General features: G+C 38.7%; 1 protein-coding gene across 5 annotated transcripts in view; it reads left to right on the forward strand.

The window, feature by feature from the left end:
• Positions 1 to 409: 409 nt before the first annotated feature.
• LOC101103227 (C-type lectin domain family 2 member H-like) overlaps positions 410 to 19,180 on the forward strand; it is a 38,642-nt gene continuing 19,871 nt past the window's right edge. The window contains exons 1-4 of one of the 5 annotated variants that reach the window (XM_060413433.1): positions 410 to 540; positions 9,065 to 9,821; positions 14,777 to 16,462; positions 16,599 to 16,709. Coding sequence is in view for 1 of the 5 variants with exons in the window: in XM_042247560.1 (XP_042103494.1) it covers positions 481 to 540 (60 nt within the window). In the remaining 4 variants the exon portion in view is untranslated. The remainder of the gene's footprint in view (positions 541 to 9,064; positions 9,822 to 14,776; positions 16,463 to 16,598; positions 16,710 to 19,180) is intronic. The other 4 variants (XM_060413434.1, XM_060413435.1, XM_060413432.1 and 1 more) reach the window with 4 other exon arrangements.

Consider the following 19,180-nt stretch of genomic DNA (forward strand, 5'->3'; position numbering starts at 1 on the left):
GAGAGGGTGGGATGATTTGGGAGAATGCCATTCTAACATGTATACTATCATGTGAATTGAATCGCCACTCTATGTCTGACGCAGGATGCAGCATGCTTGGGGCTGGTGCATGGGGATGACCCAGAAAGATGTTATGGGGAGGGAGGTGGGAGGGGGGTTCATGTTTGGGAATGCATGTAAGAATTAAAGATTTTAAAATTTAAAAAATAAAAAAAAGTAACTTAAAAAAAAAATAAAAAAAAAAAAAAAAAATAAAGTATTATTCGTGAAATAGCTTCCTTGTCTTTTTAAACATTCATACAAAGCCCAGTCTTCTCTGTGTGTCTGTGGCAAGTGGCCTTCTGACTAAAAATATGTGGTTCACTGTGTGACTCTTTCACTACCCAAATTAGCTTAGCTTGACTTTTTCAGTTACTCAGGAAGTTCCGACCTCAAACGGTTGCCTCTGGTCTTAGTTCTCTAATAAGAGCTGGAGGTAAAATGCCTGACATAAATATGGTAGAGAAAGATGCTTTCCAACTGTGTAGATTGCGAAAAGAGGTAAGAATTTGGGCTGTAAGGAATGAGGTTGGGGATTGAGGTGATAAAATAATGCTACTGATAACACACAGGGAAAATGGTTCAGAGGTACAGAGTTTTCAAGGATGAGAGACCTTGAAAGAGTGCTCTAATTTATAAAATTATAAATGTGTTTGTAATTTGTATAAGAATAAGAAGATATGGAAATTCTTGTTCTCACAGGTAATGAAAGGGAAATATTAAGAGAAAGAGATAAGAGAATGGAAACAGGTAAAATTTATGACTGACAATGTAATGATTAATTTCACTGGGAAAATACTGTAAAGTGTTACACAGATGCAGCATGTTATTATTATGAAATAAAGTATAAAACATCAGGGAGGCTCACAGGTGAGAAAACATTAAAAGGCAAGTAAAAGATATTTACCAATTTAAAAAAATGAACAATTCCAGATAAAAATTTAGGAGAATATTCAAATAAAATATCTTATATTAGATGCTGTACAGAAAGAAAAATGTGTGTGTGTGCATATATATATATATATATATCTGTATATACATACACATATACATACATATATATGAGATTGAAATTAAAATCATTTATTAAGATTTTGTTTGATGACTTACTATGAAAAAAGTGACTTTTACCTGTTGGAGAAAATTGGGGTGTCATAATTTAGAATGGAAGTTTTTCTTTATCCTTGATAAAAGTAGCAATCAATTTAGATAGAAGGCAATTCAGAGGAGGAAATAGATGATTTCTAATTCCTGTTAAATGACTTCATTTATTTCTTCATTCCTTTGATATTTTGAGTATCTTTATAATAGCTGCTTGAAATATTTTCTAGGTAATTCCAACATCTGTGTCACATCAGCACAGCTTCTGTTGATTGCCTTTCCCCATGCAAGTCCAAATTCTCATGGCTATTAATATGCTGAATAATTTTGGGTTGTCTTCTGGACACTTTTAATAAATATTTTGTTAGGAGACACTTTGTTTAAATATCTGGAGCATATCCAAATTTTTGGTTTGAGCAGACAATCACTCTGGCTAGGTTCAGGCCTTCTGTGGGCTCTGGTTCCAGTTCAGTTTTTAGAGCCCTTGTAGTGTTGTTCAGATATTTCTTGCAAGTGAATCAACCAATGGCCAAGGTGGAATGTAGGCAATGTTCTGCTATGAAGAGTTTAGGTCTCAGTGTCTTTGGTACATTAGAATCGGGTGTAGGCATGCACAGCTTGTGTGTCTGTGAACAGAGGGAGGGCAGGAATTTGCTACCCTCTAAGTACTTTAGCCACATCATGCAAAGAGTTGACTCATTGGAAAAGACTCTGGTGCTGGGAGGGTTTGGGGGCAGGAGGAAGAGGGGACGACAGAGGATGAGATGGCTGGATGGCATCACTGACTAGATGGACGTGAGTCTGAGTGAACTCTGGGAGTTGGTGATGGACAGGGAGGCCTGGCATGCTGCGATTCATGTTGTCGCAAAGAGTCGGACAAGACTGAGCGACTGAACTGAACTGACTCACATGATGGTGGTTTTTTTCCGGTGACCAGACACTCCCTTGAAACTATAGAGAACCTTCACAATGAATGATCACTAGCATAACAAAATTACTTCTTCTATGACTCAAGAAATTGAAAAAATTATAATGATTTTTGAAGCTCCTTGCCAGGAATCAGAGGCAAAATTAAAATATATTTATTATAACACAGTTTTCAACCACCTAGGTGGTGCTGGTGGTAAAGAATCCCCCTGCCAATGTAGGAGATGCAAGGGACTCAGGTTCAATCCCTGGGTGGGGTAGATCCCCTGAGGTAGGCAATGGCACCCGGCTCCAGTATTCTTGCCTGAAAACTTCCATGGGTAGAGGAGCCTGGTAGGCTATAGCCCATGGCACTGCAGAGAGTCAGACATAACTAAGCACAGAAAACAAAAACAAAAAGTTAAGCACAGTTTGAAAAGTGTCAGAACTTAGGTATGGCAGAAATATTGGAATTATCACACTGGAAACTTTTTTAAACTATGACTGACATGCTAATGACCCCAATGCAAAATATAGACACAATGAAGAATAAATAGGTAGTGAAAGGAGAGACATAGAAATTATAAGAAAGGAAAAAAAGAAATGTCAGAGAATCAAAAACACTTACAAAATAAAGAGTGTCTGATGGCCTCATTAATAGATTAGACATGGCTGAGGATAGAATCTCTGAGTTTAGGACATAGCAACAGAAACATCCAAAACTGAAAAGTTAAAAGAAAAAAACTGAAAAGAAAAGAAAAGGAAACCCAAAACAATATCCAAGAGCTGTGGGATAACCACAAAAAGTGCAACATGTAATAGGTGAAAGGTTGTTGTTGAATTACAACGCCGGGATTCTTGGCCCCCAGAGGAGAAGAATTCAATCCGGGGCCAGAGATGATGCTTGATCACTCAGAGCTTTTGTGCAATAAAGTTTTATTAAAGTATAAAGGAGATAGAGAAAGCTTCTGACATAGGCATCAGAAGGGGGCAGAAAGAGTACCCCCTTGCTAGCCTTCAGCTGGATGTTATATAGTCACCAGCAGTCTGTTAATGAAAGAAAGGAATGTCTCAAAACTCGGAATGGCACCAGGCCCCTCACCCATAGGATGTATTTTGGGACAGTCTTGGCTCCAAATGCTTTATCTTGTGCCATAAAAGGATTAACTTGAATCTTGAAGAAGGGCAGAGCACCATACAAATAATGTCACTTACATAGATTAGAGGAACAATATCAGAGTATAACATACTGGTTATAGTAGGTTCTGAGCCCAAAAGGTGGAACCGACTTGAAGACTTAGTTTGGGGTAAATGCATAGTACATTAGCATAGCTTAAGATAAACATTTCCATAAGAAAAAGGCAATGGTTAACTTCAAGTGAAACCAGGTGTCAATATGGCAACACAGAATTTTAAGGGAAATTTCCTTTTAAATTTGTATAGAGAAGGAAAAAATATCACTAGTTTGGTTTCTTCCTGCCTCTTAAGAGAGATAAAAATGTCTGACACTTGCAGGCTATTTCCTCCGTTTGGAGACCCCTGGCCTTCCTGCCTGTTACCCTCTCATAGGGACACCAAAAGGAGAACAAAGAAGTAGAAGCAATATTTTAAGAAACGGTGACTGAGAATTTACCCCCAAATTAATATCAGACACTAAAGCACAGATCTAGGAAGCTTGGAGAAAACCAAGCAGCGTAAATCTGCACACACACACACACACACACACCTCCATCAAATACATCTGGGTATATCATAGTCAAATTGCAGAAAATCAAACAAAAATTGAGAAAAATTTGGAAAGAAGCAAGAAGAAAAAAATTACCTTGCCACCTTTTGTTACCTAAGAAGCCAGGTAAACAAGGAGAGTGGAGTGAAATGTTCAAATTGTTGAGAGGAAAAAAAATTACCAGCCTAGAATTCTATGTTCTATGAAATCCCCTTCAAAGTGAAGGGGAAATAAATATTTTTTCCAGAAAACAAAACAAAACAAAACAAAACATAAAACAACCTTCAGGGAATCTGTAGCCAGGAGACCTTCCTTGTAAGAATGTTAAAATAAGGAAAGAAAAGAAAGAGGTAAGGAAAACGATCCAAGTCAGAAACTAGGATCTACTTTGAGGAATAAAAGAGAAAATTTAAAATGTATCTTTCCTACTCTTAATTGATCACACTGGTAACAGCTTGTTCAAAATAATGACTGTATTAGTCTCTTGTAGTTTATGCATAAGTGGAATGAATGGCAGTAACGATGTAAGGGACAAGAGTATAATTAGGATTATTTTGTTATTATAAGATATTGCACTAGTCTTGTGAGGTTTACAATATTAATTGAAAGCATATTTGAGCTAGTTGTAATTTTGTGTTACAAGCATCAGGGCAATCACTAAAAAATGTATTTTTTTAAAAAAGAAAGAAGTGCAATGGATAGGAAAATGCAGTAATCTAAGCTGCCCAGCTAAAACTACATAAGGCTGAAGAAGTAGAAGACAAAATGGAAACAAAGAACAATAGCAACAAATAGAAAACATTTACATACATGTCAGATATTAATTCATCTGTTTAAATAATCATCTTCGTATCAATGGTTTAAATAGACCAGCTAAAGGAAATCGTCAGAGTGAAACAAGAACAAGATGCAATTTTGTATTTTCTATAAAAAATCCACTTTAAAGATGAATACATATGTAGTCAAAGAAAAAGGAAACCGGTGGAGAAAGATATTCCTTGTGAATACTAACCAAAAGAAATCTGGAGTAGCTGCTGCTGCTGCTGCTAAGCCGCGTCAGTCGTGTCCGACTCTGTGCGACTCCACAGACAGAAGCCTACCAGGCTCCTCTGTCCCTGGGATTCTCCAGGCAAGAACACTGGAGTGGGTTGCCATTTCCTTCTCCAATGCATGAAAGTGAAAGTGAAGTCACTCAGTCATGTCCAACTTTTAGCGACCCCATGGACTGTAGCCTACGAGGCTCCTCTGTCCATGGGATTTCCCAGGCAAGAGTACTGGAGTGGAGTATCATTGTATTAATTTCACGCAGAGCAACTTCTAAACAAGAAAAGTTATCAGGGTAAAAGAAGAATATTACATAACCATAAAACAATTAATTCTCCAAGAAGACAATTCTTTTGTATATGAACCTAACAGCAGTGTGAAGATGTAAGTTAGAAGCTGATAGAACTGCTAGGAGAGACAGGTGAATTCACTATTATAGCTGAAGACTTCTGTAACCCTCCGTTAGAAATGGGCAGACCCATCCAGCAGAAAATCACAACGCAGTTGTACTAACAGCACCATCAACCAACTGTATATAAAATAATTAACATTTATAAGCTACTTTATTTAACGACAGCAGAATATACATTTGTCTTGAGGTTATGTTGAATATTTGCCATGTTAGACCTCATTCTGAAAAATTATAGCTTAAAAAATTAAAAGAAACCATATAATGTACATGCTCAGGCCATAGTGAAATTAAACTAGAATCAGATGGCTACATAGAAATATAACTAGAAAATCCTAAATACAGGAGATTTAACAACATATTTTGCCGGAAGCCAGTGTGAGGAATCCCGCCCGTGACAAGGTCATGAGGAAGGAAGCTGACATACGCAAGGCGTGCTCAGACTTCAGGGACCCCTCTGGAAATTCCTAAGCATGTACCCCAACAAAAATCTGCCGGCTTTTGTGCTCTGCTTTTCCACTCTTCTGACATTTTCTGGAAAAAAGTCAATTCAGGGCTTTAGTCTTCTGCATTTGAAAGAGTGTTTCAATTAAAAAAAAAAAAAAAAAACCCTCTGATGGCTTTCTAGCCTGCCTGCAGGACTCGCACAGCTGCGCCTGTGATTGTTTGAGGCCTCCTGACCGCAGGAGGCACAGGAAGCTTAAAACATCCTAGGAATGTAGGGGCTTCCGAGGAGTCAAAATCTTTAGAATAGGACTGATTAAAGGTTTCATTTGTTGAGTCAATGCTTGCTGCCAAATTTTCACATCCTTTATTTGTAGATATAGTTGGTATACAGAAAAACAAGTAGTAGACCTTGTATTAGCAACATTAGATCTTTGAGTTAAGTATCTTCTTTGTTATATCCCACTGCACCTTTGTTCTATAGAGATGTAACTTTAATGCTTTAAGGAGATGTAGATTAAAGAAAAACACTTCAGGGGAAACAAAATTAACATTCATTAAGGAAGAGAGCCAAAAGTGTTAACAAGCCTCTTGGCCAGAAGATAATGTAAATCACCTGAGACCTTTTGTATACAAAATGATGTATAGAAAGAGTCTGAGCTGCGAACGCTACATAATTTTGTGTTACCCATTGATCTCCGTGTTTTATCAAAAGTATAAAAGGCCTTCTGAACAATAAAGGATGAGGCCAGTTTCTCAAACTAGTCTCTCGGCCTGGTTTCTTGGGACTCTGGCTCCCCCGTGTCTTTCTCTCTCTCTCTCTTTCTTCTTCTCTCCTTTTCCCTCTCTCTGCTCTTTACTTTAACTTCAGGCTGAATCTCCACCTGGGGCGCGGAGGCTCGCCAGGTCTACTTACTTGCCCTGGCTGTTAAGACCCGCACGAAAGGGAGCTTAAGGCGAGGCACCCTTAGATATTCAAGCAGGCATCGGTGGCCCAACGTAGATGGTGCAAATTCCTTGTCTGGAATTTTATTGGTCTTCCGCGTAAACCAAGCTATTCAGCCCTCTTCCTCCACTTAATCTTCCTACTACGCTACAGTTTCTCAATCTAATCTTATATTAATAAATAAACAAGTCTTTCCACGCCAACGTCGTCCACCCTTAGAATTCCCTGGATCCACCGGGGCTGGACCCCGGCAATATTTCTAAACAATACATGAGTCAAAGAGGACATTTCAATAAACACTTTAAAATATTTTTAACTAAATGAAAATATAACTTCAGAATTTGTGACATAGAGTAAAATAAATGTTTAGAGGAAAGTTTACTACATTGAATGCATATATTCAAAAAGAATAAATATCTAAAAACAAACATTTAAGCTTTAGCCATAGCAAACTAGAAAAAGAAGGGAAATGCAAAGTGAAAAGAAATGAACAGTAGATATCAATAGGGATGATCAATGAAATCAAAAGGTGGCTCCTTCAAAATGATCAATAAAGTTGATAAGCCTCCATAAAACAAAGCTGGTTCTTTAGAAGAAATAAATAAAATTGATAAACCTCAAGCGAACTGAGGAAAACAGAGAGAAGACACAAATCAATAATATTAGAAATAAAAAAGGGGAAATACTACAGAATCTTTGGATATCAAAGATAGTGAAAGAAAATTCTGAAAATTCCTAATCCTACAAGGTCACTGTACAGTTTTGCTTCACTTGCATCTTAACGTCTATATATTTCACAAGCACACATACTGAAGAAGGCTAATGTTTCTAATTACTATAAAATGGATTGAGCTATATATGGTTCATTGTTTAAAAGCAAGTTAGCTGGAGTTCCTTTCGTTCAACATCTGGAAGAAAACAATTATTTTTATTCTAGGTCAGCACTTTTAAATCAACTTTCTACAGTGGTGGAAATATTCCACATCAGTGCAACCACAATTGTAGCCACTAGCTACATGGAGCTGGTGAGCACTTGAAATATGGCTAGATTTTAAATTTTTATTTAATTATAACTGATTTAAATTTCAATACACTAGTGTGATTACTGACTATCCTATTGCACAGCAGTTCTAAAGGCTTCCCTTGTGGCTCAGCTGGTAAAGAATCCGCCTGCAATGAGGGAGACCTGTATTCAACCCCTGGGTTGGGAAGAGCCCTGAAGAAGGGAAAGCCAACCCATTGCAGTATTCTGGCCTAGAGAATTCCATGGACTAGTCCATGGGGCCGCGAAGAGTAGGACATGATAGAGTGACTTTCACTTCACTTCACTTCTAAAGGTATGGTTTGGATTTAGACCTTAAAGCACTTAGAGAAGAATTTTTTCACCACCGGTTTTTTTTTTTGTTTTTTTTTTTAATTGGAGGCGAAATACTTTACAATATTGTACCACCGTTTTTTTACCGCCAATGTCAGGAGTGGAGTAGCAAAATCAACACATATTTGAATGCAAATTCTTCTTTACGTCTTGTGAAAAAGTGTACAGTTATAGATGGTAGACAATGATCAGATATTTAGTTGTGTTTACACAAATGAGTACCTGAACAAGGTATTACTCAAGGATTGATTCCAAAAGATCTGATGCTTGTGGTCATGGAGAAGATATTATGTTGGAAAAGCTGTAAACATGCAGTGCAAGATTAAAGCCTTGACAAAAATTCTAACTGGGAAAAAACTATGGTGGAAGTGTAATTCATGGTTACAAGGATGGGCTTTGAGAATGAACAAGAGAATAAGAGTACTGGTTGGGCACTGGTAGCTGTGTGATACTGGCAAGTTACATGGACTCTGTGAGATTCATTCATTTTATTACTAAAGTAAAATGAATAATAGTAATAGTTTAATAACTTAAGATACAATGACTTGGACAATATATATGCTATATATGCTATATATGTTAAATTTCGTATAATTAACTGCTTGTTGTGTGTCTTAAGCATAGAATTATACAGATTCAAGAGATGTAAATATTTAAGAAAGAGCATCCTTGGTATGCAGGAAAAATTACTCTGCTAGTAAACAAGTAAATAGATCTCCAGTATTTCCAAAGGCATAAGAATGGAAATATATAACTATTGATTTACAGGTGCCTGTGAATATAAGTTTATACCACTGGGAGGCAGTATAACATTAGATTAAACAACACTTTAGCACAGAAACAGTATTCTTGCCTGAAGAATCCCATGGACGGAGGAGCCCGGTGGGCTACAGTTCATGGGGTTGCAAAGAGTCAGACATGACTGAGCGACTTTACTTTCACTTTCTTTCACTTTTTAGCACAGAAACAAATTTGTGTACCAATCTCAGCTATTTTATTCAGTGATTTTGTGAATTCAACCAGATACGGTAATGTGTGTGTGTGTGTTTTTTTGTTTTTTTTTTTTTCTTCCAGATATGGTAAACTTTTTAAAGCTCAACATTCAGAAAACAAAGATCATGGCATCTGGTCCCATCACTTCATGGCAAATAGACTGGGAAACAGTGGCTGACTTTATTTTGGGGGGATCCAAAATCACTGCAGATGGTGATTTCAGCCATGAAATTAAAAGATACTTACTCCTTGGAAGGAAAGTTATGACCAACCTAGATAGCATATTCAAAAGCAGAGACATTACTTTGTCAACAAAGGCCCGTCTAGTCAAGGCTATGGTTTTTCCAGTAGTCATCTGTGGGTGTGAGAGTTGGACTATAAAGAAAGCTGAGCACAGAAGAATTGATGCTTTTGAACTGTGGTGTTGGAGAAGACTCTTGAGAGTCCCTTGGACTGCAAGGAGATCCAACAAGTCCATCCTAAAGGAGATCAGTCCTGGATGTTTATTGGAAGGACTGAGGTTGAAGCTGAAACTCCAATATTTTGGCCACCTGATGTGAAGAGATGACTCATTTGAAAAGACTGTGATGCTGGAAAAGACTGAAGGCAGGAGGAGAAGGAGATGACAGAGGATGAGATGGCATCACCGACTCAATGGATATGGGTTTGGGTGGACTCTGTGAGTTGGTGATGGACAGGGAGGCCTGGCGTGCTGCGGTTCGTGAGGCCTCAAAGAATTGGACACGACTGAGTGATTGAACTGAACTGAACCTTTTGAAGTCAAATATAAAGTGGAAATAACGATGTCTGTCTTGACTGCATCACAGTAGAGCTTGTGGTAAGGCATCTTCAATTTTATTAAAAACATATTATATGTATGTATCCATCCAGCCCATTGTTTTGCATGATGTACTCTGCATGTAAGTTAAAAAGCTCATGTCAACATACAGCCTTGACATATTCCTTTTCCAGTTTTGAACCAGTCCATTATTTCATGTCCAGTTCTAATTGTTCCTTCTTGACCAATTTCTCAGGAGGCAGATAAGGTGGTCTGGTACTCCCATCTCTTTAAGAATTTTCCATAGTTTGTTGTGATTCAAACAGTCAAAGGCTTTAGCATAGGCAATGAAGCAGAAGTAGACGTTTTCCTGGAACTCCCTTGCTTTCTTCATGATCTGATAGATACTGGAAATTTCATGTCTTCCTCTGCCTCTTCAAAACCTAGTTTGAACATCTGGCAGTTTTCTGTTCATGTACTGCTGAAGCCTAGCTTGAAAAATTTTGAGCATTACCTTGCTAGCATGTGAAATGAGCTCTATTGTACAGTAGTTTGAGCATTCTTTGACACTGCCCTTCTTTGGGAGTGGAATGAAAACTGACCTTTTCCAGTCCTGTCTGTGGCCACTACTGAGTTTTCTGCTGACAGTGAGTGAAGCAGTTTAACAGCATCATCTTTTAGGATCTGAAATAACTCAACTGGAATTCTGTCACCTTCACTACCTTTGTTTTGGGCTTCCTAAGGCCTGCTTCACTTCACACTCCAGAATGCCTGGCTTTAGGTGACTGACCACATCATTGTGGTTATCCAGGTCATTAAGACTTTTTTGTACAGTTCTTCTGTGTATTCTTGCCACTTCTTCTTAATCTCTTCTGTTTCTGTGAGGTCCTTGCCATTTGTGTCCTTTATCATGCCCATTCTTACATGCAATGTTCCCCTGATAGCTCCAATCTTCTTGAAGAGATTTTTAGTCTTTCCCATTCTACTGCTTTCCTCTATTTCAGTATAGGTATGCATTTTATTAATATAGAAACCTTTTTAATAATATTTCAAAATCTTTAATGTATCAAGAAATTTTGGACCAAGGAAATCTCCTTCAAAGAATTTATCATGAGGAAATAAATGGATTCCTATATGATACTTATTTCAAAAATATTTAAAATAGTAAAATTATTATAAACAACTTTAATGTCTATAAATATGAGCTAGGTTAAATTATGGTACATTTATACTGTACACTTAGGGAAGGAAACAGCAACCCAGTCCAGTATTCTTACCTGAAAAATCCCATGGACAGAGGAGCCTGGGGGGGCTACTAAACAATACTACAGAAAACAATACAGATATTAAAAACAATAATGTAGTGCTACAAATATTGCTATAAAGATCTACAATTTTTTTTTTAAATTTTATATTGGAGTATAACCAACTGATCATGTTTTGATAGTTTCAGATGCACAGCAAAGGGACTCAGCCATATACATACATGTATCCATATCCCTCCAAGCTCCCCTCCCTTCCAGGCTACCATATAACTTTGAACAAAGTTTACTGTGCTATACAGTAAGTCCTTGTCAGTTATCCATTTTAAAAATAACAGTGTGTACATGTCTATCCCAGACTCCCTAACTATCCTTCCCCACATCCTTCCCCATGGCAACCATATATTTATTCTCTAGGTCTGTGGGTCTGTTTTGTAAATAAGTACATTCATATCATTTCTTTTTAGATTCTGTGTATAAGGGATGCCAAACAATATTTCTCCTTCTCTGTCTGACTTACTTCCCTCAGTATGACAATCTCTAGGTCCATCCATTTTGCTGCAAATGGTGTCTTGTTCTTTTTAACAGTAAGTAACATTCCGCTGTGTATATGCGCTGCATCCTCCTTATCCATCCCTCTGTCAGTGTACATTTGTGTTGCTTCTTTGTCTTGGCTATTGTTAACAGTGCTGCAGTGAACATTGGGATCCATGCATCTTTTAAGATCATGGTTTTCTCAGGATACATGCCCAGGACTGGAATTGCAGAATCATGTGGTAGTTCTACTTTTAGTTTTTAAGGCCTCTCCATACTGTTCTCCTTAATGGCTATACCAACTTACATTTTCACCAACAGTGTAGGTGGATTCCCTTCTCTCCAAACACTCTCTAGTGTTTATTGTTTGGAGTTTTTGATGATAGCCATTTTCACTGGTATGAGGTGATATCTCATTATAGTTTGCTTTACATTTCTCTTGTAATTAGAGATGTTGAACATCTTTTCATGTGTCTCTTGGCTATCTGTGTGTCTTTTTGGAGAAATATCTATTTAGGTCTTCTGCTGATTTTTTTATTAGGTTGTTTTGATGAAATTAAGCTGTTTGCAATTTTTGGAGACTTCATTCCTTGTCAGGCATATCACTGGGAATATTTTCTCCCAATCTGTGTGTTCTCTTAGTCTTTCTAAATTTTGTCTATGGTTTCCTTTGCTGCGCAAAAGCATTTGAGCTTAATGAGGTATTATTTGTTTATTTTGGTTTTAGCTTCCATTATTCTGCAAGATGGGTTGAAAGAGATTGCTGCAACTTATGTCAGAGAATGCTCTGCCTATGTTTTCCTGTAGGAGTTTTATTGCTTCCCATTTCACAATTAGGTCTTTGACTCACTTTGAGGTTATTTTTGTGTATGGTATTAGAGCAAAATGTACTTTCTTTTTTTACATGTTGCTGCCCAATGTTTTCAACAGTTGCAGATACTGTCTTTCCATCATTGTGTAGGCTTGCCTCTTTTGTCATAGATAAATTGACCATAGGTGAGCGGGTTTATCTGTGGGCTTTCTATCCTCTTCAGTTAATCTGTAGGTCTATTTTTGTGCCACTATCACACTGTTTTGAAGACTATAACTTTGCCCTATTGTCTGTGGTTAAGGAGACTGATTCTTCCAGCTCTGTTTTTTTTTTTTTTTTTTCCCCCTCAAGATTGACTATTCAGGGTCTTTTGTGTTTCCATGCAAATTGTAAAAATTTTTGTTCTAATTCTGTGAAAAATGCTCTTGGTAATTTGATAATGATTACATGAAATCTGTAGTCTGTTTAGGGTAGTATTGTCATTTGCACAATATTGATTCTTCCAATCCAAGGACATGTTATATCTCTTCATCTGTTTGTGTCATCTTTGATTACTTTCATTAGTATCTTTTAGTTTTCTGAGGACAGGCCTTTTGCCTCTTAGGTAGATTTATTCCTAGGTATTTTATTCTTTTTGCTGCAATGGTAAATGGAATTATTTCTTGGATTCTTCTTTCATAATCTTATGTTGTTAGTGTAAATGAATGCAAGAGATTTCTGTGTATTAATTATGTATCCTGAAACATTACTAAATTCATTGATTACCGCTAGTGGGTTTCTGGTGGCATCTTTAGGATTTTCTATCATGTCATCTGCAAACAGTGACTGTTGTCTTTCTCTTTCAGTTAGGATACCTTGTCTTGTTCCTGATCTTACAGGAAAGGCTTCAGTTTTTCACTATTGAAAATGACGTTTGCTGTCGGTTTGTTGCATATGACCTTTATTATATTGAGGTAGGTTTCCTCTGCCCATCTTCTGGAGAGTTTCTTTAATCATAAATGGGTATTAAATTTTGTCAAAAGCTTGTCCTGCATCTTTTGAGATGATCATAAGGTTTTTATCCTTCCATTTGTTAGTATGATGTATCACATTAATTGATTTGCATATATTGAAGAATCCTTGCCTCCCTGAGCTAACTCTTACTTGATCATGGTGTATTATCCTTTTAGTGCATTGCTGGATTCAGTTTGCTAGTATTTTGTGGAGGATTTTAGCATCTATGTTCATCAGTGTTATTGGCCTATAATTTTCTTTTTTGAAATACCTTTGTCTGGTTTTGGCATCATGATGATGGTGGTTTCTTAGCATGAGCTTGAGAGTGTTCCTCCCTCTGCAATTTTTTGGAAGAGTTTGAGAGGGATGGATGTTAGCTCTTTGCTACATTATTATTATCTGAAGTCTATAGTCTAGGGTTCACTCTTTGTGTTGTGTATGCTACAGATCTTGAAAAATGTATAATGACTTGAATCCATCATTGCAGTATCATATAGCATAGTTTCACTGCCTTAACAGTCCCCTGGACTCCACCTTTTCATCCCTCTCAACCTCTCCACTTTGGCCCTTCAGACAGATCTTTTCACTGTCTCCATAGTTTTGCCTTTTCCTGAATTTGGAAAGATAAGTTGTTGAAATTTACAGTATGTAGCCTTTTCAGATTGACTTCTTTCACCTAGTAACCTGCATTAAATGTTCTTTCATGTTTCTCTTCCTTAATTGCTTCTTTGTTAAGTCCTAGAATATTGTGCCGTTGTTTGGAGAGTCTAAAGTGTGTTTAGTCATTTACATATTGACAGGCATCTTGGCTGCTTCCAAGTTTTGGCAATCATGAATACAACTGCTATAAACATACCTGTGCATATTTTGCAAAAACATTAGTTTTCAAATTATTTGTGTAGTTTTTGGATCATATGATGAGTATATGATCAAAAAGTGAGATTTTTGGATGATGAGTAGAGTAATGCCTTAAGAAACTGTCAAACTGTCTTCTAGAGTCATCTGCTTTTTATTATCACTACTTGGTGTGATCCTAAATCATTTCAAAGACTAAAGTAATTCACTAGAAAAAAAAAATTGTTCAAAGACCACTTTCTGCAGTTACTGTCTTGTTTTAAGAATATGTTCGTAAACTCTATTCCAACTGAACCAATCTCACTGTGGACAGATCCTTAGCTTTGGTATTTGATCACCCAAAAAAGGGTGATGAAAACAGGTGATGACATATTCGAGATCATTTAAAAATAAAATGAAATATCTATGGCTCACACATTCAAAATGGAGCTGGGTAGCCATCCATGGATGTGGTGTCACATATGTTCTTATATCTCTGAGAACTTAAACTTTAGGGACTATATCAAACTCAAGAATACCACCAGCATTTTTTTTTTTTTTTTTTTGGACATGCCCTGCAGCATGCAGACGGAGGTGTGCCCCATGAAGTAGAAGCTTTGAATCTTAACCACTGGACTACCAGGAAAGATCCCAACCATTCTCAGAACAAAATCTGCAAGCTGCCGGCCAGCTGCAAACATAGTTTCAAAGTACCCTCTTCCTCTACCTGCAACTATGTAACCATTTTGACCTCCAATCAATTCTTTCTTAAAGAAGCACCTTTATTTCTTGCCAACTCCAATCCTAATTCTTGACAATTTATATAACATTGTAGTTTGGGTTTTTATAAATTTCCCCTATTTTGTAATCCAGGGGTAGTTTCAGTGATTTTGATCTGTGGCTCCTGAGAGATAACACTCCTAACAAGCCAGAAATCAAGGCCTTCTGAGTATGGATGTGTGTCCTCAACCAGAGTTTCCGCCCTGGTCACCTCAGGACAGAAAAACCAAGAAGTCTTGGCTACCTCAGATTGAACCTCCAAGAGACAAAGCCTTGTCCGCATCTCTGCTAGGCCAAGCCGATTTCCAGGCTGTGACACCTTCTGCAGACTTTCTTTTGCTCTGCCAAGAAGGCACCCAGAGTCGCAGACAGCCTCAGCAGAGGTTTGTTCTCTTAGATCCACCATTAGTCCACCAGCCCCCATCAGGCATTTGGCAGTTTGAAGAGGAGCCAAAGACCAGCAACCTTCAGGCGTCCTCTTTACTCCTGTTCTGACTTCCTCTTCTGCCTTGAAGCCCTGAGAAACAAATCACAGGAAGCGTAACTTGGTTAAAACAAAGCCAGTAAAAAAAAAATCAAGAAATAAAATAAAGCCAGTATGTGACATCCAGACTGAGGGGTACCTAGTGTCATCTGGTCTACTGTCAATGCTTGATTTCTGGCCCCTGCATCTTGTGCCCCCCCCCATCCCACCCCCCCAAGTCTGGGAGGAAGACTGAGGCCTGGAAGTGAGAGACCATCCAGCAGAGGCCGTGGGTGGCGGGTGTGTATGAGGACCCAGGAAACAGGAGGGCGTGGCAGTAGCAGCAGTGTTTGTGGTCCTGAGACCAGACAACCCCTTTTGCCAGTGGCAGCTCACAGTGAAGAGGAACTGCCACCGGGAGAGCCAAGGAGAGGATGAAGAAACTGCCTTCCCTGGTTTCACTCGGCCATGACTGAACCCACGTACAAGTGCCTGTGTTCTTGTCTTTTGAAGTAGAATGCCAGCTCAAGAGTCGGTCATCAGGAAATATGAAGATGCAGAAACAGAGACGAGCTGTTGGGCTGGGGAATCAGTAGTAGTTTAGATTATAATTCTGCCATATGGCTGAATCACTGAACTCCAAGCTCCCTGAAAGAGATAGACAAAGACCTGACACACATTCCTAAGCTGTTTTTACAGAAAGTGGACCCTCTCCAGATGAAAACTGCTGACCATCAGAACATTGATCCTAGACTGGTTGAGACCAGAAGAATGAAGATACTTGAAATTTCATCTTGATGCCACCCAATCTGAGAACTGTCCTCGCCCTGCTCCTTGAACACTGTCAAACTCCTTGTGACCACAGTCTTGAGGGCATTAGCCTGCTCTGGCCCCCTTTGCCTGGAAAAGAAATTAACGGCTATTCTTTTGTACTTCACCCAACACGGTCTCCATGTTTCTACTTGGCATCAGTGAACAGAGGCCAAGTTTTGGCAACATGACCTCCTAGGGCTTTGTTTTCAATGTGAGTATCTGAACTAGTAACTAGTATCTGAACTCGTTACCTAGTAACTAACTAGGTATGTAACACAGCTACTGCAATAAATAACCTCCTAAATTCCATTGATAGCACACTATGTATTTACTTATCTCTTATGCAGGTATGAGTATCTGGCCTGGAGAGGAGATGTGGAAAAATATAACCTGATTTCTCCCCAGATAACTGTGCCCCTAAGCTGCCCTCTTCATGGGAGTTTGCAGAACATTAGCAGGTGACTGGGAGATTCCTTAGGACAGGCTGTGTGGTCTGGGGATTAAGGGCTTTGGAAAGCTGGGAGAGGGTGGCCAGTGTTCCTAGTGAGCTGGTTCAGAATATTGCCCCCCCCCTTTTTTCTCAATATACCCTGCCCCCCAGGAATGGCATCTTAATTGGAAACTAGAGATCTCTCTGGAACTGGCCTGAATCCCCCTCTTTTTCAGGAGCACAAATGTCCAATGTTCTCAGGGAGACTTCTCTTTAAGCTTGGTTTGAATGTCCTCAAGGTTTCTCTGGCAAAATAATTGTGTTTTAAAAGAAGTTCCCTTCTTGGTGTCATACAGCTTAAGTGAGCTTGGTTAAGTGTTATGTGTTGTGAGCCTGGTTCTGTTAAACTGGCCTGAGGTGATCTTCTAGAGGAGTTTCTCTGGTTCCTTTAATTTGGAATGAAGAATCTTCATTCTGTTGGGGATCTTCCATCTGTTGGGGATTTAGTTCTATAAAGAACTTAATGATATTGTGTCATGTATGTATGTATGTATGTGTATATATATATATATATATATCTCGAGGTAGAACCAGGATCCTGCCCCAAGCCTGCTCTATTGTTTCTTGGCTGCTCCTCCCTTGTCTTGTGTCCCTTTTCTTCCCTGATTAGCACCTGTTCTAATCTGCTCTTTAGAACTCAAGGGAAAAATTTAGAAAGTAACATGTAAAATAGATAGCTAGTGGGAATCTGCTATATAAAACAGGGAGACTAGCTTCTTGCTCTGTAATGACCTAGAGGGGTGTAATGTGGGGAGGCGAGGAGAGATGCTCAAGAGAGAGTGGATATGTATATATATAGTTATGTCTGATTCCCATTCTTGTATGGCAGAAACCAACACAACATGGTAAAAGAAGTATCCTCCAATTAAAAATAAATAATAAAAAGAAATACCATAGGAAAATGTAAAAAACTATTAAAAAAAAAAGAACACAAGGAAGATCTTAGGACTGGAGTCTACAACCTACAAACAAGAAATGGGGGACAGAAAGACTTCCCTACCCAGGAGCCCTACAGGGTCCTGCTCGGTTTCATTCCTGGGTCTGGTTTTGTTTTTTGTTTTTTTTTTGGCTCATTTTCTCTACATCAGGGGCCATACTTCTCTGCTTCTGTGCAATCTTTGCACTCCAGAGATTGTGAGTTTTTACCTTTGGATGCTGGATATTTTTGCCTTTCTCTAAATATTCTTGAGTTTGTTCCAAATGATGTTAAATTATTTGAAAGCAGTTCTATCCTTTTCAGTCTTCCTTTTAAGATTTGTGTAAAGGAAAAATCCACAGTTCTTCCTCACTGGTTTTTCTTTCCTGTGAATCTCTGTTATTGTGCACACAGGCCTCTTCACTTCTGACATTGGTGGACACCAAGTGCACAAGACATTCCTACTAAACAAATGACTCTCTGTGACACTAGCCTGGCGTCCCATAGTTGAGCTCACTTCTCACACTACCAACCTGGGGATAGCATCAGATCCCACAGGCTAAGAGCTCAGCTCCACAAAACTGCCCCCCACCCCTACTTCAAGATGCCAATGCAAATGACAGGACCCAGGTTACAACAACCTCTGTTCAATTTGACTACAAATCAAAGAGAGTATGACCCCTCCTCCATTTTGATTAATTTGCCAGAGTGGCTCATAGAGCCCAGGGAAACACTTTGTGCTTACCAGTTTATAAAAGGGTGTGATAAAGGATACAGACAAACCACCAGATGTATAGATTATACAGAGTAAGTTCTAGGAGGGTCTTGAAGGTAGGAGTCCACACAATGCCAGTCCCTGCACACAAGAAAGACTTTTCTTTGCCAACACATTCATGTATATCTCTGCTGTGTATACTTCACAGTCTTTCTTTCTGCTGTGTGCTGTGCTTAGTCACTCAGTGTTATCTGACTCTTTGCGACCCCATGGACTGAACCCTGCTAGGCTCCTCAGTCCATGGGGATTTTCCAGGCAAGAATACTGGAGTCAGTTTCCATGCCCTCCTCCAGAGGGTCTTCTCTATCCTGGGATTGAACCAAGGTCTCCTGCATTGCAGGTTGATTCTTTACCAGCTGAGCTGCCAGGGAAGCCCAAGAATACTGGAGTGGGTAGACTATCCCTTCTCCAGGAATCTTTCCAACCCAGGAATCGAACTGGGGTCTCCTGCATTGCAGGCAGATTCTTTACCAGCTGAGCTACTGGGAAAGCCCCCATGTATACCTATCAGATCTCAAAAATGTAGATTACCCTAATAGAGAGAAATTGTTTCTCATGGGGATGACAAGAGGTAAAGGGTGGGAGGGAAGAACTTTCTTTCCCCTCCATCCAATTTGTCCTTCCTGAATAAATTCTAATATTACATCCTTTTTTTTCCCCCCGCTCTCTCTGAAAACTAACTTTCCACCTTTAGTTATGGTTGTGAATAAAATGTTTTTGATCCAGAGATGTGCATTAAAATACATGT

This window comes from Ovis aries, chromosome 3 (assembly GCF_016772045.2).
Source record: "Ovis aries strain OAR_USU_Benz2616 breed Rambouillet chromosome 3, ARS-UI_Ramb_v3.0, whole genome shotgun sequence".
Classification (NCBI taxonomy): domain Eukaryota; kingdom Metazoa; phylum Chordata; class Mammalia; order Artiodactyla; family Bovidae; genus Ovis; species Ovis aries.